The sequence below is a fragment of the Lissotriton helveticus genome, chromosome 2_1, assembly GCF_964261635.1.
Source record: "Lissotriton helveticus chromosome 2_1, aLisHel1.1, whole genome shotgun sequence".
NCBI classification, from domain to species: Eukaryota; Metazoa; Chordata; class Amphibia; order Caudata; family Salamandridae; genus Lissotriton; species Lissotriton helveticus.
In genome coordinates this window covers 153,112,069-153,139,322 of record NC_136059.1, presented here as the reverse complement: position 1 = coordinate 153,139,322, position 27,254 = coordinate 153,112,069, and the positions used below count along the sequence as shown (strand labels likewise).

Genomic DNA, 27,254 nt, shown 5'->3' with positions numbered 1-27,254 from the left:
GTATGTATTTTATCAGTTTTAAGTAACTTATGGCTTAGAAACCATATAAATGCTTTTACAGTATTATTTCATAATACTCCTTTTACAGTACGCACTTTACTTTATGACAAGTATTACAATTGTGGCAATTCACTTCTCTTGCATGAGAAAGAAGACTGCTCAATAAATAACCACTTTTATTGAAAACGCCCGTCTCTCTATTTCTCTGCACTCCTGGTGAAACTAAGCATGCACGATTGACTGAGTGAAATAGCTGTCTATTGTTTCCGCGACTCTGGAGATATACTCCTTATTCTGCAGGGAGCAAAGTTGTCATGTTTATGCAGTTGTCAGACTTGGAACCTTTGAGGCGGGTAAACTCGGGAACCACAGCGTCAATCCAAACAGCCAATACATCTTTGAAAACGTCAGGGCAAGCAGATGGACATAGGCTATATAATAAAAAAATATATATGTTAGAAGGGCAAAGTAATTTTTAAGGAAAAGTAGTCCCTTCGAAGTAGCGCCAGCTAACGACGTGCGTGCTGACATCACGGCTCGGCGGCCAGGAGCGCGGGGAGGAGCGGCCAGGAGCGCGGAAGCCAGAAGAAATGCATCACCCCCGAAAGTCAGGAGCACATATTAAAAGGTAAATTTCCGCAGGCGGCCAGAAGCGCGGGGAGGACGGGGAAGCCGGAAGAAGTGCATCACCCACGAAAGCCTATAGCACACATTAAAAGGTACATTACCGCACAACCTTTCCAGCTCTCTGTATAACAGCAGCCCTCGTCCTGCTAACATAGCACTCCAAGTGTCATCCGTCACAGCTAAAGTGAACATGCAGTCAACAGTCTTCATTAGCGCTAATGCACTCTCCTCGCCCCCATCTATCATGAACACTGTTTAAAATTCGGACTTATTAGCCTTTATTCGGGGACGGGTCTGGTTAATATCTCTACGGGCTGAAGTCATCAACCGTCCATAGTGCCCGGATCCAGATAATTCCTAGCCCTGTATGCGCAGCTGATAACCACTGCCCCGCACACAGCCACAGGGCCATAAATCTAGCTGCAAGCAGCTCCCACTCAAATTGGGTTAATTTGGTTTACTATATAGCCAGTGAGAACGCGGGCTTGACTCGGAGGGGGCTGACACAGAATTAAATGGGTGGGAAAAACAAGAGCTAAAACCATAAATCAGGGAGCGGAAAAATAAAACAAAAAGGGTCTGAAAGACTGATTTTTATGTTGGACGTTCTGACACTATTTATAGAGAGTGGTGTCATGGAAATAAAAAGACCATAGTGCAATTAATTCTCTCGTGAAGGGATTCAAGTGCACGCCAGCTATTTCTAGGCTACTTTCTGAAATTCCTTCTAACATACATGGGGCATTATGAGTGTGTTAAAGATGTATAGTATTTATGCAGAGGACAAAATTTTAGAGTACACTGAGGCTGAGCGGCCAGGAGCGCGGGGAGGAGTGTCGTCATCGACATGCCTAGGGGAGCGCGATGCTGGTGAGTACCTTTCACCCAGCAAAGCCTACCCGGACAACACCGGGACGGGCTGCTAGTTTAAATATAAATACTATGGTTATCCTATGTACATCTGCAAACTTTGATTCAAAATGCCAAATAGTGCAAATTCAAGTATACTGCATATCTACTAAACAAAATATATAAATAAATATGAATTATATAAATATATTCCTATAAATAAATTTAAATATACCATATAAAAAAACTTTTTTAAATTTGTGCAAAAACGCAGCACAGTTGAATCATATTATAATTCTTTCCATTTTGACTGTTATTGTGGCTAGTCAATGTGGACCTTCAGTTTGCATTGTGATATTAGTATTTCATAGGTTCCCAGGTTATGGTGTTTTAGTAATTTTTAGTCGCCTCCCATGTTTGTAGTAAACCACATCTGTCGACAGAAGCCTCTGTCGACAGTAATATATCTTTATTATAGTGAAAAAAACGAATGCTAAAAGTGAATTTTCATAAGTGTATAAATGTATACAGTGTATAAATATATATATATATATAGCCATTCGTGTTATGCATAGTAAAGCTTATATCTCTTCTTTAGCAGTATATGTAAATGTAAATGTACTGGTATTTATAGAGCGCACAGCTACTTCCCTGAGGTAGTGTCCCGGCGCTGTCCGTATACCGCTTAGGAACCATTCCTGATTTTCCCTGTGAGTGTCCACTCCTGGGCACCCCCAGGGTGAAACCAGGCATCCCAGCGCTTTTGGGGCCGTTGTGGAGATTAAGCAAGCTATTGCCCAGAGTTGCAGAGTGGGACCCATGATTAGAATAGGCACAGAGGCAAGAATTATCAGGTCCGAGGAAATTGAGCCCAAGACCCGCCAAGGCGGGTATTGAACCCCGGTCCCGGGCCAGACCTCTGCATCAGGGTCTGCCGCTCTAACCATTTGAGCCACACTTCTCCAGTATAACAGATCCATTCATATTTAAGTGTAAAAGATAGGGGCATATTCAGAAAGGTAAGAAAGAGTGCGCAAAAGATTACTTGAAAGTACTATTTTCCAAACCCAAATACTTTTTTGATTTGGCCTCAGAGGTTTGTGCATAGTATTAAATAATCCTTTGTTACAAGGCCTCATTGGAGATAGGGCACATGTAGGTGGAGATCTCCACCCATAAGTTTGTGAATAGCACGTGGAGGTAGACATCCCCAGCCATACATTTGTGAGTAGCATGTGTAGGTGGAGATCCCCACCCATTAGTTTATGAGCAGCACATGTAGGTGGAGATACCCACCCATAAGTTTGTGAGTAGCACAAGTAGGTGGAGATCTTCACCCATAAGTTTGGGAAGAGCACGTGTAGGTGGAGATCTTCACCCATAAGTTTGTGAATAGCTTGTGTAGGTGTAAATCTTCACCCATAAGTTTGTGAAAAGCATGTGTAGGTGGAGATCTTCACCCATAAGTTTTTGAATAGATTGTGTAGGTGGAAATCTTCACCCATAAGTTTGTGAATAGCACGTGTAGGTGGAGATTTTCGCCCATTAGTTTGTGATTAGCATGTGTAGGTGGAGATCTTCATCCATAAGTTTGCGAATAGCACGTGCAGGTGGAGATCTTCGCCCATAGGTTTGTGAATAGCACGTGTAGGTTGAGATCTTCACCCATAAGTTTGTGAAGAGCACATGTAGGTGGAGATCTCCACCCATAAGTTTGTGAATAGCACGTGTAGGTGGAGATCTTCACCCATAAGTTTGTGAATAGCAGGCGTAGGTGGAGATCTCCACCTATAAGTTTGTGAGTAGCATGTGTAGGTGGAGATCTTCACCCATAAGTTTGTGAGTAGCATAAGTCAGTACACTAAGGACTACTACTGAAGTGCAACTTGTCATTCTTGATGCAGCGCTACTCCAGAAATTTCTTAAAACCTATCACCTTTTCCTTCAAAATTCAATTACACATTTACTCATCAGTGGGCCCCATAACACTGCAAGTCACTCATACTGACATTCACCCTACTTCAAGGATTCCGTGAAGATCAGAAGAAGAGCTCTGGATTATAGCTGAGTGTCTAAATTAAACACTAAATATTTATATTATGTACATCTGCAGTTTAAACTCTTTTACCATGGTTTATTTACGAGAAAATTATTCAGACACACCACCATTATTTTTGTCAATGGATCTGCTAGTAAAAATGAACTAAAGGATAAACAAGACCAGCTTAATTCTCCATTTATTTAATCTTTATTTAAAAATAAAATCTCCTAGCATAACCTTATATTTATTCATTTTATTTTATTCATTTAATCAGGAAAAAAAACTAAGAAAGCAAAAGGAGTACATTCAAAACATTTATATTTATTAGCTCAATAGTTCAGGAAAATAAGCGAAAATTATTTTACCACAATCCCAGGACACAGACATCAGCATAGGACAGAATAGTTCCCAACGACCATCTCTCTATTCTCTCTAGTTCTTCATCTCATCAAAGGACTCCATACCCATTCAAGAAAAAGTTAAAGTACAGAAAGATTTCAAAGTCCTTACGCCTTAGAAAAGATTCAGAAATCCGGCAGCATGTCGGGATGCAAAGATGAAAAGCAGATAGGAAAAGCTTTTTTCTTAATTCCAAACGTCCTCTTTTATACCCTTTTTTCACTACCTAATCTGTCTAAAATTTGATTGGACAAGTTGAGGGGTGGATGAGCATAACCTCATCATCTTATTATTAATAAATTGTGGTGTCATCAAATATGAGAGTCCTCCTTGTCTTTGCCGTAGTCTGTTCACTTGTGTCCTTAAATTTGATATTTCAACAGATTTTCTCAAGCTCACGATGCAGATGGTGTCAACCAGGCCGAGGCCACCAGACTGCAGAGGGTGCAGAATGCCGCTGCGCGGGCCATTGTGGGCCTCCCGAGACGGTGCTCTGTATCTGCAGTTTTAACCTCCCTTCATTGGCTGCCGGTCAGACAGAGAATTAAATTTTAGGCACTCTGTCTGACATTCAAGATCTTGAAATTTTCGTCACCTCCTGCCTTGGTGGGTCTTGTCTCCCCGTATGTTCCCAGGCGGTCTCTCAGGTCGGAATCTCTTCATCTAGTGAGTGCGCCTAGATTCAGACTGAGTAGGATGGGTGGCCGTTCATTTCGAGTCATGGCGGCTGGATTATGGAACTCCCTTCCTGTCCACATCCGTGCCCTTAATAGCCTGACTCTTTTCAGACGCGCGATTAAAACCTATTTGTTCACCTCTGTTGATTGATCGTGTTTCTTTTCAGCGGTGATTTGTTGTGTTGTGGTACTGGATCAGGCGCCAGGACGCCCCTTCGCTGGGGCAGCTGTGCGCTGAATAAAAGTTACTAACATAACATAACATAACAGATGTTAATTTTGTTGGCAATCAGTCAAGCTTTTAGGGCACATTGTCCTTGACCCATTCTGTACAGGCACGGGCAGCTCCCGCTTGTCTTGAGCCTAGTCCCGATGCGTACAACACCACAAGCTCGGAGTCACAGAAACGTCCATTTTTTATTAGGCTGCATGGGCCAGAACGGGAACTATTATAGAAACAAACACAAATAAACGTTAGTTGTTGAAATATAACCCTTCTGTTTACCTCCCACCATACTAAGGTTACCCTGTTAGTTATTACCTAGCAGATAAAGCAACATATATGAATGGTTTACTCACCATTCTTCATCTTTTATGCCACAAACAAACAGACAAAAGCATATTTATGCCGCTTTTGGTTAGAATATAGCAATTGCGTTAATTATAAACATAACAACATCACTTAATTAGTCGATTATGATTTGCAACATAAGCAAATTAGTTTCCCACGTGTATTTGTGTGTGTGCATTCTATTCTATGTTGGTTAATTTTCAAAACCACATGATTAATTCATGTTACTGTAATGAGGAAGTAACTTTACGAGGGGTACACAAAATGTTGTTTTCCCACCTCGCTCCATCATACTAAAATATGCTTCCATGAATAGGCCTCTTAATAACTACTTCCATGTGATGTCACTGCATGTTGCTTATACTAAATAGCTCCCCTCCGCTATTCTTAGGGCCTACTAGTCCAACCATTATTATTCATTGCTGTTTTAATGGTGTGAAAATGCAACATGAAAGAAAGTGCAATTGAGGGGTGGAAAATCCGTTTTTTATGATTATTCTTCGAAACATAGAGCTTGATAAAAACTCATTGTTAACTGTGAATCTCTCCTAGAAATCAAAGAAGAGAAGCTGACGGTGTCTGCAGACAGAATCACTCTGATGCTGACTTGCAGCAACTCTAGTTGTGATGAAATTTGGGACATCTCAGCGACAGCGCGTCAAGATTCTTCCGGCGGCTGTTCACATGGAAGACAAAGTACACGATGTATTGTGTCCTATAATAAAGGAACAGTTTCAGACTGTACAGCCCTCCAACCCTCCTCTCAGTATTACCTGACTGTACATGGAAGGTACAAATACTTCTCACAAAGAGTAGTCCTGTACAGTGCCAGGGCGAGAACCCATGAGACAGGTAAGGAACAGACAATGTACTGGGCGTTGGGTGGGTGACAGGAAGTGAGGGATAGTGCTAGTGACTGTCCTGAGCTATGCAGATTCTATCTATTTATCAATATATCTATCTATCTATCTATATATCTATCTATCTATCTGTCTATCTATCTATCTATCTATCTTCTGTCTGTCTGTCTTTCTAGCTATCTATCTGCCTGCCAATCTGCCTGTCTGTCTGTCTGTCTGTCTGTCTTTCTGCCTGTCTATTTATCTGTCTATCTATCCATCTATCTATCTATTTATCTATCTATCTATCTATCTATCTATCTATCTATATATCTATCTATCTATCTATCCAGTGACAGAGCGAATCTGTGTGTGTGTGTATGTGTGTGTGTGTGCCTGCGCGTGCTGCCTAATTGAGAGCTACAACACTGTTGCCATTATTTACAAATGTACACCAACATTTAAACTTCAGAAAAGGTAAATTTACACTAATAAATCAATCAACTTTCAAGTTGATTTATTTATTACTCCAGAATTTTTGGAGTTAGAACTTTAAGAGATTTAAAATCTTCCAAACTAAAGCCCAGATTTCCTACCATTTGGCGCAACACAGCAGGATAACGTGCTGTGCTGCGTCAAATTGAATTAGCAAGAATATGCCATACTTACTAAGATATTACTCATTCCTGCTCTCTCTCTCTCTCTCTCTCTGCCTCTGCAACGGCACAGTAAGTGCTGCCTATTGCCAAAGCAGGCACCCTTGAGTCATGGTGCTGGGGTGCCAGTATTAAAAGACAAGATTGTTTTTGTGCAGATATCTATTTCTCTACATTGAGTTGCTAACCAAAAGTCGGTGTTCACACTCTCATCTGTATAATCTGGATGCGAGGCCAACTACGCTTAAATACATCTTCGCCTACTCTGAGCGACTCTGTCTCTCTTAATCATGGATACCCTGTCCTGAGGTCACCTGATGCCATGATGCAGGCACTGGGCCTCAATGCTTTTACAATCAAATAACCACCTAACCTAACAAAAAATGCATCTAAATGCCTCAAACACAGAATTCTTAAAGCTTATTCAGAACCCTTAATCTCTGATCCCTACTTCTGCCCGAAAAGAGGTTCCACAGTTAATGATCCCATCTTCTACTTGAAGAGAAGAGCTAAATGGAATAAAGCAATCCACTTGCAACTCATGATTACGTCCTCAAAACAATTTGCACACGGTCTAAGGCTTGTGGTAATCCTCTTCCCCACCTTCAAAGCTGATGCTGCTATCACCATATACAACAATGGGACAATCCTCATCCAAGCTGCTGATCGCCATCTAGGTACTTTTGAAGAAATGTTTTATAACATCAGGAGGTCTATCACAAACAGCGTTCTCGATACTGCAAATAGGTGGCTTAGCAGCCCCTTATTCCCTTTACAGCTCCCCTCAGTGATACAGTTACATAGTTCCTCCCACCTTTTCCCCTACCCTCGCTCTCCTCAGCTCCCTCGCCCCGAGCAGTTCCCACCTTCCTATCCCCCCTCCTCAGCCAACTGGACCTGACTCTCACATGGTTAGCAGTGATTCTACCCAACCCACTACCCACCCCCCTAATCTTGGCTGCCATAGCAATTGCTCTCTCTCTACCACTACACTTACACACACATCCTGCGATAGCCCCGGCCTACTTGTTACTAATATGTCCATCACACGTCCCATTGCTCACATCCTGATCCCATTATCCCTAGTCACATCAGTACTCTAACGACCCTCGTTTCTCTTAACAATCAGCTCAGGAGTCTCCGATCGTTCCCTGGCAAGCCTAATTATCCTTCCAACTCAACCTCCCTTTCGCTGGATCGCACAGTCCAGCATCACCCGAACGCCTCTATCAGCTCTCCCTCCCCGCAAAGAGACCAACGGGTACACGCCTTGTCTTCTGAGCATCACCTCGTCCCCGTTCCTTGCTTGGCTGATATCTCGTGGGATCCTCAACTACTTAAGGCTGACCTACAAAAGCTTACTGTCATCACCTCGGAATTGGCTAATGACTTTTTGCCCTACAGGTTGTAAGGGAATTACAGACATAATTAAGTGCCAGCTCCTAACTACTGCACTACAATACTGACTTCTCCCCTTTCATTGAAGAGATTATCGCCTTACACGGTTTCCCCCCCCAAAGGTGAAGATCCATTCCCTGCCCGAATGCTGCCTCTAGACCTTGTAGATTTAAGATCTCCCTAACAGATTCTGACACTCCCTCCCTCCTTCTTACTTACTCTACTCATCCAGTCAATTTGGGTAAACAACTTCATATTCAGTCTATTCCCCCAATCCTCTCAGAATACCCAGACACAACCCTAATACTATAAACACCTCTGTTAGACCTAGCACCATTGGTGTGGGTCTCCCTTCCCTTTTTCGCTGTTGCCTCCTCTTTTTTTTCTGGTATTAGATGCTCTGGGAGCTGTGCCACTGCCATTCAGGGCCACAGCGCAAATGCTACCTGTGTTAATATGTTTGTGAATTGGTATATCCCTGATTGGCTTATTTGGTCTACCCGTTAGCCCCTAGTAGTGTGGCCCGTGTGTGCCCAGGGCTGGTAACCCAAATGCTGCTGGTGGGCCTGCAGCGCTGGTTTGCGCCACACACAGAAGTAGCTTGTAAAGTGTACCTTAGACCTGCCATTGCAGTGTCTGCACGCAGTCCAGAACTGCCATGTTGGCTGTGAAGTGCCCACACTTCCCAGCCCCTGACCCTTCCCTTAGCCTCATGTCAGTCAGTCCTAGGGTAGGTGCATTGTGTGCGTAAGGTAGGACATGGCTTGATATGTGTAGCATGTCCTGGTAGTGAATCACCCTACATTTTGTTTTCACTGCTGCAAGGCTACTTGTTCTCCATAGGGTAGAATGGGCGGACTGGCTATTAGATCTTATAGTCCTATCTGACTCAGGGAACATGGTATAAATTCAAATTTAGTATGCCTGAGATCAGAATAATGAAATGCATATTTTAGTGACGTTTGTTTTAATATTCTGTGTTTGAAAATACCACTTTTAGAAAGTAGGTATTTTCTTGCCTAAGCCTCCAGTGTACTCTGCTGTTATGTGTATTGGCTGTATGGGTTTAGAGGGGCAAGGCAGGCTGAGTCAGACCTGGGTTGACTAGAGAGATCTGCATTGAGTACTGGGGAGTCCTGAATAGGGCTGTGCCTGGCAAGGTGAATGCTGGCTCCACCTCCTACTGTGCATCTAATGGCAGACCCCCTCTTTCTGAAAGGAAGGAAGCAGCCTGGTAAACAAAGTGCTCCAGGCCTGAGCAGAACTGGTTCTGGCTGGGTTCAGTGACTAGAGACTTCTGAGAACAAAGACTTTTGGTGTATAAATATCTGTGCCCAAACCCCTGACTTTGGTATTGCTCCTGGATGTCAAGAGGAACTTCTGTTCGTGTTACTGAAGGAATCTGCCGGAGAGGACTGTCCTTGTGCTTGTGTGCTGTTTCTTGGATTGGCCTGCAGTAATTCCCCTTGGACTTGGAAGAAGAGGAAAAAGGACTTTTGAGAGACTTTTATTTTTGCTCAGCAATCACCCAAGGGCTAGAAGAGAGCTAGCCTCCTGCTGGAGTCACGAGCACATCTGACTCCCCCACCAGCCTCCTGATTTCTCCCAGCAAGGATTTCTATCTGCAGGTGAGGCCCCTGTGAGTTCCAGGGCCTCTAGTTCTACTACAGAGAAGAGAGAGCTGAAAATCGTTGCTAACGCCGTTTGCGAGCCGCCGCAGCTGAAGAGCGTAAGAAAAATCCACACGCTGCTGCCGCCAGCGCTCGCAAACCAAAGATCATCACATCGCACTCTTGCGGGCCCCAAAGTGCTCGCTGGCCCCAGAGATCATTGCATCGCACATTTGCAGGCTTTTCGAAGGCTGGCTTACCCTGGATCATTGCATCGAGAACATCGCAGCGCGGATGCCGAGCGTCCGCCATTTTCCTCGCATCGCACCCAGATCGTCGCTACCTCGCGGGGTGCCATTTTCTTTATTCGCAACAAGATCGCACATGCAACAGGATCAGCGCATCATCCTCCCTCGCGGCAAGGATTCAACGCATCGCTGGCCTAGCGTGAGGAAATCTGTTGCTTTGTCCCGCATGCACCCACAGCCCGGCGCATCATCCTCCCTTGCGGAAACGACTCACGCATTGCCAGCCTAGCGTGGTGGAAAATCATCACTACAGCTGCTTTGCGACATTTTGTTGGTTTTGCTACGAAATCCAGGTACTTTGTAAGTAAAATGGTTGCAGAGACCACTGCTTTGAACTGAACCCCTATTTGAACACTATGAACTCTTTTTCCAGCTTTTCTAGAGTACCCCCATTTTGCAGTATTGTGGCTTTTTACCGTTACTGGTCTTGTGTTAAGTATATATATTTATACAAAGATACTTATTTTTTATAACTACCTGTGTGGTGTCCCTTTGTAGTGTCCTTCACTATGCTACTGTGTATGATCACAACTGCTTTCCACACTGCCTCTGAGATAAGCCTAGCTGCTCGTGCTACGTTGCCACAGGGTTGAGCAGGGGTTATCAAAGGGTGTAGCCCCCTTACTCTGAGTTAGGAAGAAGGGTCCCTACTTGGACTGTGGCCAGCCACTGCCAACTAGAGACCCCCATTTCTAACAACCTCCAACCTCAAACAAGTTCTCATCACACAATCTACCTCATCTGACTCAACTCCCCTCTTGAAATGCATACTTATCAGTTGTAGATCTGCTGTGAAACACGCCGCGGATATCCTTGATCTTATCCTGGCGCAGGACCTTGACCTACTTACCGAAACCTGGCTTAAGGAGTCTTCAGGTCCAGTCGTGGACATCCTAGTCCCTCCTAGCCATAACATCATCAGACTTGATAGATCGGTCAAACCTGGTGGATGGATTGCCTGTATACTTCTGAACAGTCTTACATTGAAACAGTCACTCATTGCTACTCTCCCATCTTGCAAATACATGTGCATAGACATCTCAAGCAACATCAAGCTTCTATGCACCTTGCCCACATTCTACCATCCACTGTGTGATAACTTCCCTATGGTTGAACAAATTATGGAGACCATCTCCTCAAATGTGGATCATCACTGTCCGCAAATCTTAGTCTGTGACTTCAATCTTCACTGGAATGACATTAATGACCCTGCAGTGAATAGCCTCAAAACCTTCCTAGTTGACCTTAACATGATTCAAATATGTGACAGCCCCACTGACAATCTGGGCCGATCCTTAAACTTGTTATCGCAAAGCCCGACTTCATTCAACTTGACTCCATTGTCCTGTGTGACTGGACTGATCATCACATCTCCTTCCGCATCAAGGAACTATGGACTAAGTTAAAATCTCAGCCTAAGAAACCTAGGCATTGGAAACGATCCATCAGAAATGCAAGCCTGGATGAAATGATATCCCTTAGCAAAATGCCTTACCTCCACCTACTCACGTCTGGGGTTCATGACCTCACTGAACACTACACCAACTCCATATAGAGCATTGTGGACGCTATTGCCCCCTTGTAACTAAAAAGAAGGTCCACCAAAGACTCCAAACCTTGGTACAATGAGGGGTAAATACAGATAGACCCAATCCGAGACTAACCGAACGATCCCGGAGAGGCTTGCTGTCTCTTGAACACCTTATGCTCTTTAAATCTAGAAGCAGCACGTACAATAAACATAATAAGAGCGCTAAAGCTACCTTCTTCAGAAGTCAACTTGTAAAAGCCAGAAACAGGCCAAAAAAGCTTTTTGAATTAATTAAACTCCAATCCAACAATCTTCCCATTCTTTTGCCAACAGCCTCCATTATACAGCCAAATTGTGATGATTTCTCTGGCTTCTTCCTTGGAAAGATGGATAAGATTAAAACTGATCTCCAGACTTCGATGAACCTGCTGACAGAGCCTTCCTCTCCCTCCCTCCAGTACACTCCCTAAAATAGCACATCCTGGAGCCTTTTCACACCTTTTGACGAAATCTCTATACTTACTACACTGAAACCCTCCAACCGCTTCAATGACCCGCTACCACCCAGTTTCTTCAATGAGGTCCCTAGTTCCAGTGTGGACCAAGCTTGTAAATGCCTCCCTACAGCAAGGTGTGATTCCTGACTCTCTAAACGCTGGTCAGGTTACACCCATTCTTAAAAAACCCTCTGCTGAGCAAGACAACCTTAATTACTACCATTCCTACTCTATCGAAGCTGCTAGAGAAATGTGTCCATGTCCAACTTTGTAGCCACATTAATCAATTCCAGCTTCTTGATCAATTCCAATCAGGTTTTTGCCAGGGTCATAGCACTTTAATGGCCATTACCCACATAATGGATGACACTCTAAAAATGCTGGATCGGAATGAAGCTTGCCTTCTAATCCTCCTTGACCTCTCGTCAGCTTTAATATGGTCAAACATGGCAACCTCCTGGATATATTGGAATGAAGGGTGGGTCTCTCAGGATCAGTTCTGAACTGGTTTGCCTCATTTCATCATAACAGATCGCAAAGAATCAAAGTCAATCACTCCCTCTCCAACTCTTCTCCTATCACTCTAGGGGTCCCTCAAGGGTCCTCCCTCTCACCCACACTCTACAACTTGTTCATGGAGCCCTTAACGCAAATGCTCAAATCATCCAATATACTGTATCACATGCACATGTATCACATGCACGTGGACAATACCCAATTGTTCTTGAAAATCTCCTCCCCCGAAGATATCAATTCACTCGATTTCACCCTACTCAAAACCCAACACTGGTTGACTTCCAATCATCTTAAATTAAACCCCATCAAAACGGAATTCCTCCTTATTTCTCATCCCTAACAGATCTCTACTATCACTGAATACATGAAGCAGCTTACGGATCTCACTGTGTTCCATACATCATTGACTCTACCAAATATCTCGGAATAATACTATATAAGGCCCTGAGCATGCAGGAACAAATCACCATTGCCACCAAAGGAGCAAACTTCCAAATGAGCATACTAAGGGGCATATTATCAAGAAACGGCGTTTAAAACCATCGCTGCTTTAGCGGCAGGAAACTGCAGCTAAAGCGGCGATAATGGGCTTGATAATATGCCCTTGTGAATTCCCGTAGAAGCCCATGTCGTGGCTGGAACATAGGCTTCTATTGGAATTCTCAAGGGCATATTATCAAACCCATTATCGCCGCTTTAGCAGCAGTTTCCTGCCGCTAAATCGGTGATAATCTTAACTCCGTTCTTGATAATATGCCCCTAAGAAAGTTAAAACCCTTCCTTCCACCGGAAGACTTGCAGTCTGCTGTTCAAGCACTAGTCATCTCCAGATTGGAGGATGGAAGCTCAACTCTCTGTGGGCTTCTGAGCTACAAGTTGGCTCCGCTGAGGGCCTCTCTGAACTCTGCAGCTAGGCTCATCACAGGATCCAAAAGAAATAACCACATCACGCCGGATATGAAATTTCTAAACTGGCTTCCTCTTGAGGCTAGGCTTTATCTTAAAATTGCTTGCATGGCTCACAAAGCCCTCCACCTTAACAGTCCTCTGTACTTCGCACAGAAACTGGAATTCTCGGGTAGTTGCAGATCTTTGAGGAGCTCTAGCACATTACTGCTGAAACCACAAATATTTCAAAGAAAGAAAACCTATAACCAAGCCTTTTCCGGTATTGCCTCGATAATCTGGAACGCCCCACCTCCGTAAATCAGACTGAATCCCTCAACGTCCACTTTCAAAAAAGAATTTAAAGCACTTCTTATTTATACATTCTGAACCTGTATTCTAACTACTCCCCCCGGACACTATGCGCTGAGACCTCCTCCTCACACGACTGCTTATTTACTACATTTACTGTATCTATGTGTTGTTCTGTTACTGCGGTAATCTTGTTTACCCGTTTATCCTGCTCTGTAAGATTGTTGTTTACCCACCTGTCTCCCTCTCTGTTATCTTCGTTATTTTGTGAAGTGCTCTAATACCCGGTTGGGTCACGTTCACGCTATATAAAACTTTATAAATAAATAATGAAAGAAAGATATGAACACATTCCTTGCTCAAAAACAATCCTCAGAGCCATTTTCCTCTCTCTACGTGTGCTGCAGAATGCAGCACACGGTGATAGAGGAAATAATAAGGAGAAATAAACATATTTAGACTTGAACCCTATTAGGGGAGTCTTCTTCAGACCTTGTTTTTGCTGGTATTAGGACTATGTGCACTTTATCACTGTTAACCAATGCTAAAGTGTGTGTGCTCTCTCCTCTAAACATGGTAATATTGGTTTTTGCTGGTTCTGCAAATGATGGAAAATATGTTGTTTCAGGCTCGGAGGGATGGTGGTTGCACTCTGTTTTTCCCAGCGACATTTTCATATACTTTGAACAGGCCTGTGAGGACTTCGCACTTGGGTCTGTGCACTTCATACACCACGCTGGACTAACTGAGGTGCCAAAATTGACACAGCCCACATATCCCTCTGCATCCCAGGACACGCATACGCTTGACATCTCACTGTCCTGCGTTGTAGGTGGTGATGGATTTAAAGAGGACCACGCATTTACAAATTGAAAGCACACCTCTTCACTGCTTATTGGGCTATGTTTAGAGACCAAAGGGTCTTAAGATGGCCTTCAAATTCCTGCAACTGGCATTCGTATTGGCCTGGCATGGAGTTGCTATCACATGGAAGGATCAGTGGGCACCCACAGTCAAACAGTGGTGCAATGATGTACAGGAGTGGCCACTAGCAGAGGAGGTGCACATGAAGTTGACTAGACATGATGAAAAATTAGATGGCGACCTCCAGGTATGGAGGGACATGTGCAACATGTTTCTAGACCCATGCGCAGACATGGAGTCCGATGAAAGCAATGATACGGGTGTTAGTGTGGTTGATGGCACGAATCCAGATAGTAGGGAAAATTTACCCCAGCAGTGCTGTAGGAAGGAGGAATCTGACTGCATGTTTGCCCCCACTTTTTTCCTGATGTTTTGCTGGTTTTTGACTTAGTTTGGCTGGGATCCTGCTATTCACGACCCCAGCCTATCTGCTTTCTCTTCTAAATTGATTCCATGTTCTTTAGGTACACTCTGGATTGGATTCTGGGGTACCCTTATGAGTCCCTAGTATATGGTATACTATGTACTCAGGGCATAGGTACCCAGAGGCCTATCAGGGGCTGTAGCATTTATTATGCCACCCCTAGGAAGCCATTCAAAGTGACACCACAGGTCTGCTAATGCAGCCTGGGTAAAGTGATGCATGCACCCCTTACTGAGATATAGGTTACCTATATCTCTTCTGATCACTACACATTTAAACCTATCAGTCAGCTCTATGACAGACCTTAACAATCCTGAAGGCAGGGTGCTTGGTTTTATGTGAAAGGGTGCCAATGCATGAGCAGAGCCCCTCTACAACCATCGGAATCTTTTCTACGGGTGTTGTCTGTGATGCAGCCATACCATATACTCTTAAGTGCATTATAACCGTGCGATAAATGCTAACTTTAAAACGGCTGTACAGAAACATGTCATGTTTGGTCTCAAACACTTTGGAATCATACTTCCCTGCCAGTAACTGGCATGGGAGGTATGATTCCACCCTACTAGAGGGAGAAACATGACAACACCGGTACACCCAGTACCTGCTTCACAGAACCCGGGCATCACAAAATGGATGCTGCCAGCCACAGGCACAAGTCTGCCCTCCAGCTGCTGGACGAAACTCCGGCAGAGGGAGGCTTGACAATAGGTTTCCAGTTACAGGGAGGTATGACCACCTCCCAGACAGGGTTTAGTGCATTGGGGCTGGGTGGGTGCACTCTAAGAGTGCTTTGAAGTCTGCACTGGGGGCACATTTGGTGTCCCTGTGCATAGTCCAGTTCAAATAGGTTGCAGGCGCCATTTGCTCCTGCTCTGGTGTGAAACTGGACAAAGTATATACTAGGTGTAGTCCTGAACCTCCCGTAGGTGGGCCCCTAAAGTTTGTCCCACCCCTTCCTTGGGTATAATCTACACTGCGCTAGATGACTAAAGAATCTCCCTTGGAGTAAAGGAGTTACTCCCCTGCTTGGCAGGCACCAAAGACGCATCTGACCGATCATCTCCAAAGCTCCTGAGGACTCCGAAGAATATTGCAACACTTGAGGTGGGTTCTTGTGGTCTCTGAGGTCGATCTGTGCCCTCAGCAACTCTAAGGCCTGTATCCCTTGTGGCGACCGTGCAACCCGAACCCCTGGACATGGCAACAATTTGCAGAAGCATCAGCTTTGAGGCAACCTCTGAGGCTGAGCTTTGGGTTACTTATAGCCCTGATCCTGAGCAGCAATTCCACCGCTTTGACTAGCGTGAAGAGAACATGGTGTTGAACTGCGCACAGTCCATGAGGAAGGGGCGTTTGTGGCCCGAAACGCGTCGGACCCAATTTTAATTCAGGGGAACCTGTCAACATTGCAGAGGAGCCAAATACAGACCGGAGGGTCGGATGAAGCGGTGAGCCCTCCCGAAGCGCTTGCGCAATTTGCTCTACTATATTCAGGCGGCCAGCCTCGGTCGCGGAAGGAGCTCCACTCTGATGGCAGAACTTGTATCTTGTCCTAAGAGACTGAGGCGAGATCAAACCCACTCGCCTGTCAGCGCAACATCCATTTGATTAATAACGTGATGCCCGCAGCTTCCCTACCATCCTACTTAAGGATCTTAATGACAGTAATGAAAGTGCAGACACGCCAACCTACTCAAGGGTACTATTTTGTTTCACTTCACAGGACTACGTTGACCAGAAGTCCCGGTGTTGCCAAACTCCACCCACTCAGGGAGGACAACGCCAGCTGCTCAAACTAAAATGCGTTTGACTAGCATGAAGAGAACATGGTGTTGAACTGCGTACAGTCCATGAGGAAGGGGCGTTTGTGGCCCCAAAACGCGTCGGACCCAATTTTAATTCAGGGGAACCTGTGAACATTGCAGAGGAGCCAAATACAGACCGGAGGGTCGGATGAAGCGGTGAGCCCTCCCGAAGCGCTTGCGCAATTTGCTCTACAATATATATATATATATATATATATATGTTCGCAGATCCGGCCCAGCACCGGAGGTAAGGAGGCACACAAACAGGCAGGTATAAAGCTTAGACCAACAGCTTTATTTTTAGCTCAATCGTCACTAGCCCAACGCGTTTCGCCTTCAGCCGAAGGCTTGATCACGGGTACAGAGCTCTAACACGAGCTTTCTTTTATGTTAGTGCACAGTGAAATTTTTTTTTTTAAGTATCATGCCAAATGCATTGTGGGAAACATAGTTTGCATCTGTGTTCTATGTGTTAAGAATTGCTCTAGTTGAGATTAACATTGGAATGGGATAGCAGTCTTGTAGCGTTTTACAATAAGTCACGAAGGAATGTTTATATTTAAAGTTTTTGGACTATAACTATTGTCCGGTTAGGTTACAATTGATTTCAGTTTAATTCTCTCTAGTGAGATTTATATAACAGTTAATGAAAAATCCATTGTTTTAATGCTCTCTCTGGTGAGCAAGTTATTCCTTCATGTTCCTTTTATAAATGTACATATAACTCTTCTGTTTGGTTTAAACCTCTTGGCTCCAGGGTCCTGAATGCGATAATATGTTGCGATTCCTTTTGTCTCAGGGATTTCCTGCGATCGCCTCCCCTTTCTGTGTCCGCTAGTTGATCAATGACGCAGAATTTGAGATTTTCCCAGTTGTTGTCATGGTATAGACTCATGTGTTTAGCAATTGCGTTTGACTGATCTCCGTGGGCGGTGGCTCTTGTATGTTCGAGGATCCGTTTTTTTGCCTCAAAAATGGTGCTGCCAATGTATCTTTTGGCACAAGAGCTCATTACCATATATACAGCAAACGTGCTTTTGCAAGTTAGATGGTGTTTGATCCTCCACATTTTTCCTCCATCCATTTCTATTTCCCTGGTGGCTGCTGCTATCTTACAAACCTTGCAATACTTGCAAGGCCAGAAGCCTTTCCGATTTAACCCGGTATTTTGCGGTTTGTCCTGGAAGTGACTGTGCACTAGCTGATCTCCCAGGTTTTTAGCTCGCTGGAACAAAATGTTATGGTGTGTTCCGATAATTGGCGCTAGGGTCTGATCTGCGCGTAATATGGCCCAGTGTTTTTTGATTATTTTGATCAGTGTCTGTTTTTCCGCATTGTAAGATGTTATGAGTCTGATCTTGTCATCTTTTTGTTTGTCTTTTACCTTGTGTAGGATGTCATTTCTGTTTGTTTCAATCACTTTTTTAAGACATTTTTGTACTGTCTTGGGTGGATATTTTCTGGTATGGAACCTCTCTATAGTTCGTATGCTGTTTTGCTGGAATTCTGACTGTTGAGAACAGTTTCTCTTGAGGCGGAGAAATTCCCCGTAGGGGATACTGTTTTTCAGTTTTACATCGTGGAAACTTTGTCCATGTAGAATGGAATTGGTTGCCGTTTTTTTACGACATAGAGTGGTTTCCAGATGATTGTTTTCCACATAGATTTCTGTGTTTAAGAATACCACTCGCTTGCTACTTATTTCGTAGGTGAATTTTAAGTTAGTGGAGATGTTGTTTAACCTTTCGAAATATTTTTCAAAGTCAGATGTTTCACCGTCCCAAATTATGAGTAGGTCGTCAATGAACCTGACCCATAAGATTGTTTTTTTCTTTCCATGCATAATGTTCTACTTTCCAGACTTCGTTTTGTTCATACCACCCCATAGTTAGATTGGCATAATTGGGCGAAAATGAAAAGCCCATGGCACAGCCACGTATTTGTTTGTAGATCTTTTTGTTGAAAAGGAAAGTGTTGTTGTATAAACATAACTGGATCATTTGGTTTAACATTTTGTTATGTTCCTTGTATTTTATGTTCCTTTTGTTCAAATAGTGTTTGCATGCCTTTATGCCAATTTGATGTTCGATGTTTGAATACAGAGATGTTACATCCATGGTGATTAATTTAAAGGATAGTTTCCAGACAACATCTTCAAGGTGTTTCAGAAGATCTGTGGTATCCTTAATGAATGATGGAAGGTCCCTTATCAGAGGCCTCAGGAACTGATCGATGTAATTGGAGATTCCTTCTAATAGGGAGTTATTAGCTGAAACAATAGGCCTTCCAGGTGGGTTTTGAGCGTCTTTATGGACCTTTGGGAGGCAATAGAACGTGGGGAATGTAGGATGTTCATTGGTCATGTATTTCCGTTCATTCTCACTTATAAGGCCTGCGTTTACCCAGTCTTTTAATAGTCTGGAGATTTCCAGTTGCAGATTTTCCGTGGGGTCTGTTTGTAGCAATTCATAGCAATTTATATCCCCTAGCTGGCATTGGGCTTCAGCTACATAGTCACTCTTATTCATGATTACTATGTTTCCGCCCTTGTCTGCAGGCTTGATTTCTAAATTTTTGTCCTCCGAGAGGTTTTTGATGATTTTTTTCTCTTTTGGCGTGAGATTGTCTTTGATTTGGTTATATTTGATTTTGTATAGTTCTTTAACCACTAATTCCTGGAAAGTATCAATTTTATTCCCCGGTGGCAGAGTGGGATTACATTTTGATTTTGGTTTCAGACCACTTTCTGTGGCTCCTTCCTGTGCAAGGGTTTCTTCCAATTCGATTAGTTCTGCTTCTTCCTGGCAGATTGTCATAGCGCCCATTGTCATGAGGGTAGATAATCCCTCTAGATCTTCTACATTGAGTTCAATGTCTGTATTTGTATTTTGTGTTTGTTTATTTCTTGATTTCTCTGCATAGATCTTAGCCAATTTTAATTTTCGTGTGTATTTGTATAGCTCCACACGGGTTTCAACAATGTTGATGTGGGCTGTTGGGCAGAAATTGAGACCTTTCTTTAAGATGTTCTTTTCACTTTCTGATAAATGTCTATTAGAGAGGTTGATGACATTTAACTCTTGCGAGATCAGATTCTTTAACGTCGTGGTTGTCTCAATCTCGCTTTTGACCAGGGGTCCTCCTTTGCCTGGTTTCCGGCCTCTCTGACCTCTTCTGGTTTTCCTCCTCTTCCTGGGGGTCGTCCCCTGCCTTTGCCACTGCCCCTCGGTGATTGTAGCCCTTGTTGTTGTTTGATTTCCAGCGCTTTGCGCATTTCTATTAAAAAATCTGTTTTTTTTGGCTGTTGATCTGTCTGCTGTGCTGTGGGTTCCTCCTGATCATTGGATTCCAGACTTGTCAATGAATCAAAGCTTGAAATTTCATACCCGTCATTGCGTGTTGTTTTCTTGCCTTGGCGTTGTGCATACTGTTTCCCAAAAGTGAATATGCGACATTCTTCGAAGTCCGCTTTGTCCCGTTGGAACTTATATTGTTTGCGAGATTTTACACGTGCCTCATATATATTTATCTTTACTACTATTATAAAGCGAGAACTTGGAACCTTTGAGGCGGGTAAACTCGGGAACCACAGCGCCAATCCAAACAGCCAATACATCTTTGAAAACGTCAGGGCAAGAAGATGGACATAGGCTATATAATAAAAAAATATATATGTTAGAAGGGCAAAGTAATTTTTAAGGAAAAGTAGTCCCTTCAAAGTAGCGCCAGCTAACGACGTGCGTGCTGACATCACGGCTCGGTGGCCAGGAGCACGAGGAGGAGCGGCCATGAGCGCGGAAGCTGGAAGAAATGCATCACCCCCGAAAGCCAGGAGCACACATTAAAAGGTACATTACCGCAGGCGGCCAGAAGCGCAGGGAGGACGGGGAAGCATCACCCCCGAAAGCCAATAGCACACATTAAAAGGTACATTACCGCACAACCTTTCCAGTTCTCTGTATAACAGCAGCCCTCGTCCTGCTAACATAGCACTCCAAGTGCCATCCGTCACAGCTAAAATGAACATGCAGTCAACAGTCTTCATTAGCGCTAATGCACTCTCCTCCTTGCCCCCATCTGTCACGAACACTGTTTAAAATTCGGACTTATTAGGCTTTATTTGGGAGCGGGTCTGGTTAATATCTCTACGGGCTGAAGTCATCAACCGTCCACGGTGCCCGGATCCAGATAATTCCTAGCCCTGTATGCGCAGCTGATAACCACTGCCCCGCAGACAGCCACAGGGCCATAAATCTAGCTGCAAGCAGCTCCCACGCAAACTGGGTTAATTTGGTTTACTATATAGCCAGTGAGAACGCGGGCTTGACTCGGAGGGGGCTGACACAGAATTAAATGGGTGGGAAAAACAAGAGCTAAAACCATTAATCAGGGAGCAGAAAAATAAAACAAAAAGGGTCTGAAAGACTGATTTTTATTTTGGACTTTCTGACACTATTTATAGAGAGTGATGTCATGGAAATCAAAAGACCATACTGCAATTAATTCTTTCGTGAAGGGATTCAAGTGCACGCCAGCTATTTCTAGGCTACTTTCTGAAATTCCTTCTAACATACATGGGGCATTATGAGTGTTAAAGATGTATAGTAAGAAAAATAAAACAAAAAGGGTCTGAAAGACTGATTTTTATTTTGGACTTTCTGACACTATTTATAGAGAGCGGTTTTCATGGAAATCAAAAGACCATACTGCAATTAATTCTTTCCGTGAAGGGATTCAAGTGCACGCCAGCTATTTCTAGGCTACTTTCTGAAATTCCTTCTAACATACATGGGGCATTATGAGCGAGTTAAATATGTATAGTATTTATGCAGAGGACAAATTTTAGAGTACACTGAGGCTGAGCGGCCAGGAGCGCGGGGAGGAGTGTCGACATCGACATGCCCAGGGGAGCGCGATGCTGGTGAGTACCTTTCACCTAGCAAAGCCTACCCGGACAACGTCGGGACAGGCTGCTAGTATATATATACATATTGGTTTATCCCCAATTGAAAATCTTAATTTACTTATAAGTCTCTTCTAAAATGGCAATGTACGTATCTAGGGCCTGTAAATTGAATGAGCAAGACCTCTAACCTCCTGATCATGGAAACTGCTCCCCCCTTGTGCAGCTCAATCATTGCATAACTTCCACCAGCACCTCTCTGGTTTCAGGTAGCTGTTCGAGGCCCTCCTACACCCGCAGGCTCCTGCCTGCACCTCACCCCTGGTGGTTCAGTGGGAGAGTCTTGCTCTTCTGCTGGTTCGCTCGGCCAGCCTTTCTGTAGTTTTCTGTCCTGTCTGTCTGCCTTTTGTCTTTCTGCCTTTTATCTGTCTGTGCCCTTTTTGGTGCAGTTTTTGCCTTTGTTGTGCCTTTTTGTCTATTTGTTCTCTTTGTGCCTTTTTGTCTATTTGTCTTTTGTGCCTTTTTTCACTCTTCTTCCCTGTTTGCTCAGGGGACTTAGTTAATACAGTAACAACAGGAACTCAGCAAGACCATTTTCAGTATTTAATCCCCTAAACAACGACTTAAGACAACTTCGACTCACGTATCAACAGATTAAGACATAAATGCTATTAACCACATCCGGAATACAAAAAGGGTGGGGGGAAAGCTTTTGACAGCATCAAAAATAGTAACGCTCTTTGGTTACTTGGAAGCTGATCTATAAACTACCTTTTAAGCTGCCTGATAAGAACCGCCTCAAACAAGTAAGCCTGCGACAGAGGCTAATAATGTCAAAAAGGAGACCAGGGATTAAAAAATCCACCAGTAATATTAATCCTACACAAGGATTAATCAAAGACATACAGGCCCTATGTGAGTTAACACCTGCCATACCTCCTGCCCTTCATGTTTTGACAATTTGGAGGTACTTTACCCCAGTACCCTGTCCGCTGAGAGCTCTTATGAAGGGGCAGCCATGTGACAACTCAACAGTGGAGCTTTTCCTCATGCACAGGCTTCTGAAATTAATTGGTCATTGGGACAGTGTTCACAAGAGAAGGAGCAAGGTCATGAACAACCAGAAGCTATTGAAATAACATCAGCTCTTGTCTCCCCGCAATTTAACACCAATACTAAGCATACATCCCAGCTTGGGTGTACTCAACAACTTCCCCTCATACCCTCAATAAACACGACACTGACGGCGACAAACAACGCTCTCAATTGGCAGGCACAAAAACTGGAAATCCAAATGGACACTCAAAAATCGCTTTGGCCTCAGTGGCACTGTCCTTAATTGGTTCACCTCCTACTTTCAACATAGAACCCAGCAAATTAAAATACAAAACTGCCTCTCTAACCCAACCCCTGTCTCCCTTGGAGTCCCTCAAGAATCCATCCTCTCTCCCGCTCTCTTTAACCTCTTTATGGAACCCTTTACCCGGATACTCAAACAAGAAAAAATCAACTACCACCTATATGCTGACGATACCCAATTGTACTTCAAAATAAAATCCCATGTTGATATCCTGCACCTTAACACAGCCTTAACAAAGATCCAAACCTGGTTCCACAACAATCATCTGAAACTCAACCCGAACAAAACTGAGATCATCCTCTTCTCTCCCAAAAACAACGCTCTCCCCATCCAATCGTGGATCGCCGACCTTAATACGCTAAACTGCTCTCTCTCCCTCGCCGATTTGGCACCAGGCTAACAAAAAACTGTCGACGCTTCGACCACACCTCCCCTGCCCTCAAGTGGATCCCCATTGAAGGCAGATCCTCCTATAAAATTGCCTGTATTACTCACAAAGCCCTTTACCAGAAGACCCCATCCTACCTCTCAACCAAATTTTAAAAAGCTGGATGAGCCTGAACACTGAGAAGCACCAACACTCTTCTTCTCATACCCCCTACTCAAAAAAGCTGCTTCGAAATCCCGCTCTTTCTCTGGTAAGGCCCCAACCATTTGGTGTGCCCTACCCAAAGACCTTTGTTGCAACCCCTCCTACTCTAGATTAAAAAAAAAGACCTTAAAAGTCATTTGCTCACTAAATTGTGGGGGAATTAAATCCTGGATATCCTTCATGACTACCTCTCCTTCTCCCTACTTAGACTTCTCCCCCTTCCCATATTCACCCCCCTTCTTTTTCTCTTGCCACATCACTCTCCCCCTCCGCCTCTCTTCTCCCCGCAATACCTACTTTGTCCTTTGAACCCTCCTTGACATACTGTTAAATTTACTATTTTCAGTAATCATCCTGGTTCCGGCAACTTGCTTCTCTTTCTCTATCTCCGTCTATATGTACCTCTAATCATTATGTTCCATAAATTACATCCTGTATTTTTTATTGGTTTGAGCACCTGTATAACCTGTTTTGGTTCAACTGCCATGATTGTTTTTATTATGTACTTTCATTGCTGATGTAAAGCGCTCTGATACCCTCGGGTGGAGCTAGCGCTATATAAAACCTTCAAAATAAAAATGAATTAAAGCAATAGCCATACCGGGGATAGCAGCAAAAATGGATACATTGGAAGGCAAACTGGACTCAATAAACAGCCATCAAACGGCAAAGTGCTCATGTCTTTTCATAGTGGAGAAAAGTAGCTCTCTGCCATACGTTTTCTCATCATTGATAACAGAACCAAAACAAAGGCAACTGTCGAATATAGATCAGTAGGGCCAACATATAGAGGACAGGGCTTTGACTTAAACTCTGGAAAAAGGGAACCCCATCACTACCAACACAACCACCAAAAGTGCCATCATAGCAGGAATGGAAACCCCTCCTACCTCCTCCCAATTGGCCATAACGGGGAATTGCAACCAAACTAAAAAAATAAAAAACGACTACAGCTGGCAAAGCCCCAACTAGCAGAAATGCGCCTATGGCCACAGAGACATGCAATCTATCTAGGAGAGCAAAAAAAACATTTGAAGAAGCAAGCTAAAAAACAATAAACAGCACCGGCAGGCAAACGAACTCCAGTCGCGGTTAGAGGCATCAGACAGGGACATCACTGCTACTACCAAGGCAGTCTCTGACATCGCTTCCCAATCAAAGACACATATGCTGCATGCATAAGCTTTCACCAGTCTTCCAAACGACAAGGTCTGCCAGTAGCTCTGTCAACGAACAGACAATAAAGATGCAGACTACGCAGCTAATTACAACTTCGCATACTGGAGTAGGCCATGACGAGGAGGGGCAGAATCAAGCCTTATGAGAGTCTAACTATCCCACCCCAGCGGAAATTAGAACGAGTAATGACACAGCGCAGTGTTCAAGCAGGCAGGATCAAATGGGGGTACTATCCACCTGGGACACCACAGGTTCAATGCCATCTCACACAAACATAATTGGACCATGGAGGATTGGTCCGCCGAGGGTGTGCACTAGCCCAATTATAATAAATAAACAAGCTTTGAAAAGACACACAGTCAGTGTAAGGACTGGGGTCATGGTACAAAGAACCTAGAGAATAACATCACAGTACTTAACCACCAAATATATATCCAGAGGAAGCAAGGGCATACTAAACAGGGCAAGTATTTTACAAATTCTTCATCACATTCCGCAGTTAACACTTCAACACAGAAGATCTAACACGTGTACAATATAAGGTCCGGAGCAACAGCGCAGCAAAATAATCTACATTAGTCACATGAAAAAACAGTGCTTTAGCGCAAATGATCATAGCAGCAAAGGTCCGACTTGCAAACTGAGGGAATCATGTACAAGAACCCAAATCTGAAAAATATCCGCACATGCTGTTGGATCAATCTTGTGAAAAAATAAGACAGTCGCAGAGAAATGCCATACTGCCACTTCTACAGGGTCTGTTAGAACCTGATTCTGTTCTTTCTTTTGGTTTCCCTCAGACGACCGTTTCAAGACATAATCCACCAATTACCCCTCTATGATGAAGAGGATAAGTGGATGGAAGGATGCATACCCAGATGAGGAGATTGATCACTGTAGTGATTGATGATAATCCAATCATTTAAAAGGGTTTCTTCACTTTATAATTCTGTCCTTTTACACTCTTTACAACACAGGTGGCTAGTCATCTTGTTTCGCTGGTAGATAGTTGTTATAACAGACCCCCGGGTTTCTTTTGTGGTTTTGCTTACAGTTATTGGGGACTTAATCCGTGGTTGGAGTATAATACCCCAAGACCTTAAATCACCTGTTGTTATTGTTGTTAAAACAACGTCAAACAACCATGATGCTTTGGAATTCCTGCAGACAGGTGATTTACTTTGGCTACAGGAAACCTGGATAATGTCATCACTGTCAATTCCTGGCTTTGTGGAATTCCAATATCTAGGCAAAAGGCACAATATATTTGGGAGGCAATCTGGTGACTATCCATCGACGTAAGTCTGACTGTAGCATTAAAAGGAGTAAAATCCACCATATACACAGACATGATTCAGGTCGTGCACCTGCAAGGTATGAAATTAAATGGGCACCCAGCAGCGATTCAATTGTTAAACGTGTATTTTAATTGCAAGGAAAGCCTGCGGTATTGTAAAATGAGGGAAATGGCTGGGATATTGTAAGTCTTACTGACCAACTACCCAAACTGCAGGATAATGATAGCCGGAGATTTTAACACCCACAACCTGGCAACTGATAAAGACCTCAACTTACCTAGGTACCCAGCCGGTAATATGCTAAATTCTTTCCTAAGCATACATCACCTGAGGTCTGTTCAAAACGGAACTCCTTATTGACCAAAATGTGCTTCGTTCAGCCAAAAATCAAACACAGGCTACGTCTTCATGACGAACTTTCTCTATGAGCAAGTTGTGGAATTCTTACAACCCTAGCAGCAGACTAGTGAGCATCTTCCATTATTTACTACAATCTTACTACAAGCACAGAGTGTTGTGTAGTTCCTAAAAATACATAGGATCTGTGCGTTAGGATAGGATAGGATAGGATAATATTTGTAAAGCGCACTATACCCGAAGGTGTCAAGGTGTTTGTTGGACAACATAAACTAAGGGATCGGTGTCAAGACTGATTCCAGACACCCCTCAGGATATGTTGGCGGATAGACCAGCTAGCTCACAGTGCCACCATAAGCCCCCTAACCTTACTAAGGAGCGAATAGTTTCTGGCAACCATCGAGCATGGCAACCCTTGACCCTTCAGGGATCGTGGAAACAGTACAGTACTTTTTCGCTCAGTCACTCATGCATACTTAGTCTCATACAGATACACAGAATAAATGTTGGGGACGTTTTCAATAAGCATTTATTGAATTAGTGTCATTCTAGTATAAAACATGTGTGTTGCAACAATCAGTAGACAGAAGCAAACATAAGAGATTACAAGGACCGACAGAGTAAATAGAAGGTAGAATTCTACCATGGTGCTGAAACAGGGAATATATGCAGGTATACTAACATGAAAATAAT

The 27,254-nt window shown here is 43.6% G+C and overlaps 1 protein-coding gene across 1 annotated transcript in view; it reads left to right on the top strand.

Moving 5' to 3' along the window:
• The window catches only part of LOC144819260 (receptor-type tyrosine-protein phosphatase kappa-like), an 880,755-nt gene that overhangs the window by 578,831 nt on the left and 274,670 nt on the right, over positions 1-27,254 (top strand). The window contains exon 4 of the mRNA XM_078677229.1: positions 5,717-6,016. Coding sequence (XP_078533355.1) covers positions 5,717-6,016 — 300 coding nt within the window. The remainder of the gene's footprint in view (positions 1-5,716; positions 6,017-27,254) is intronic.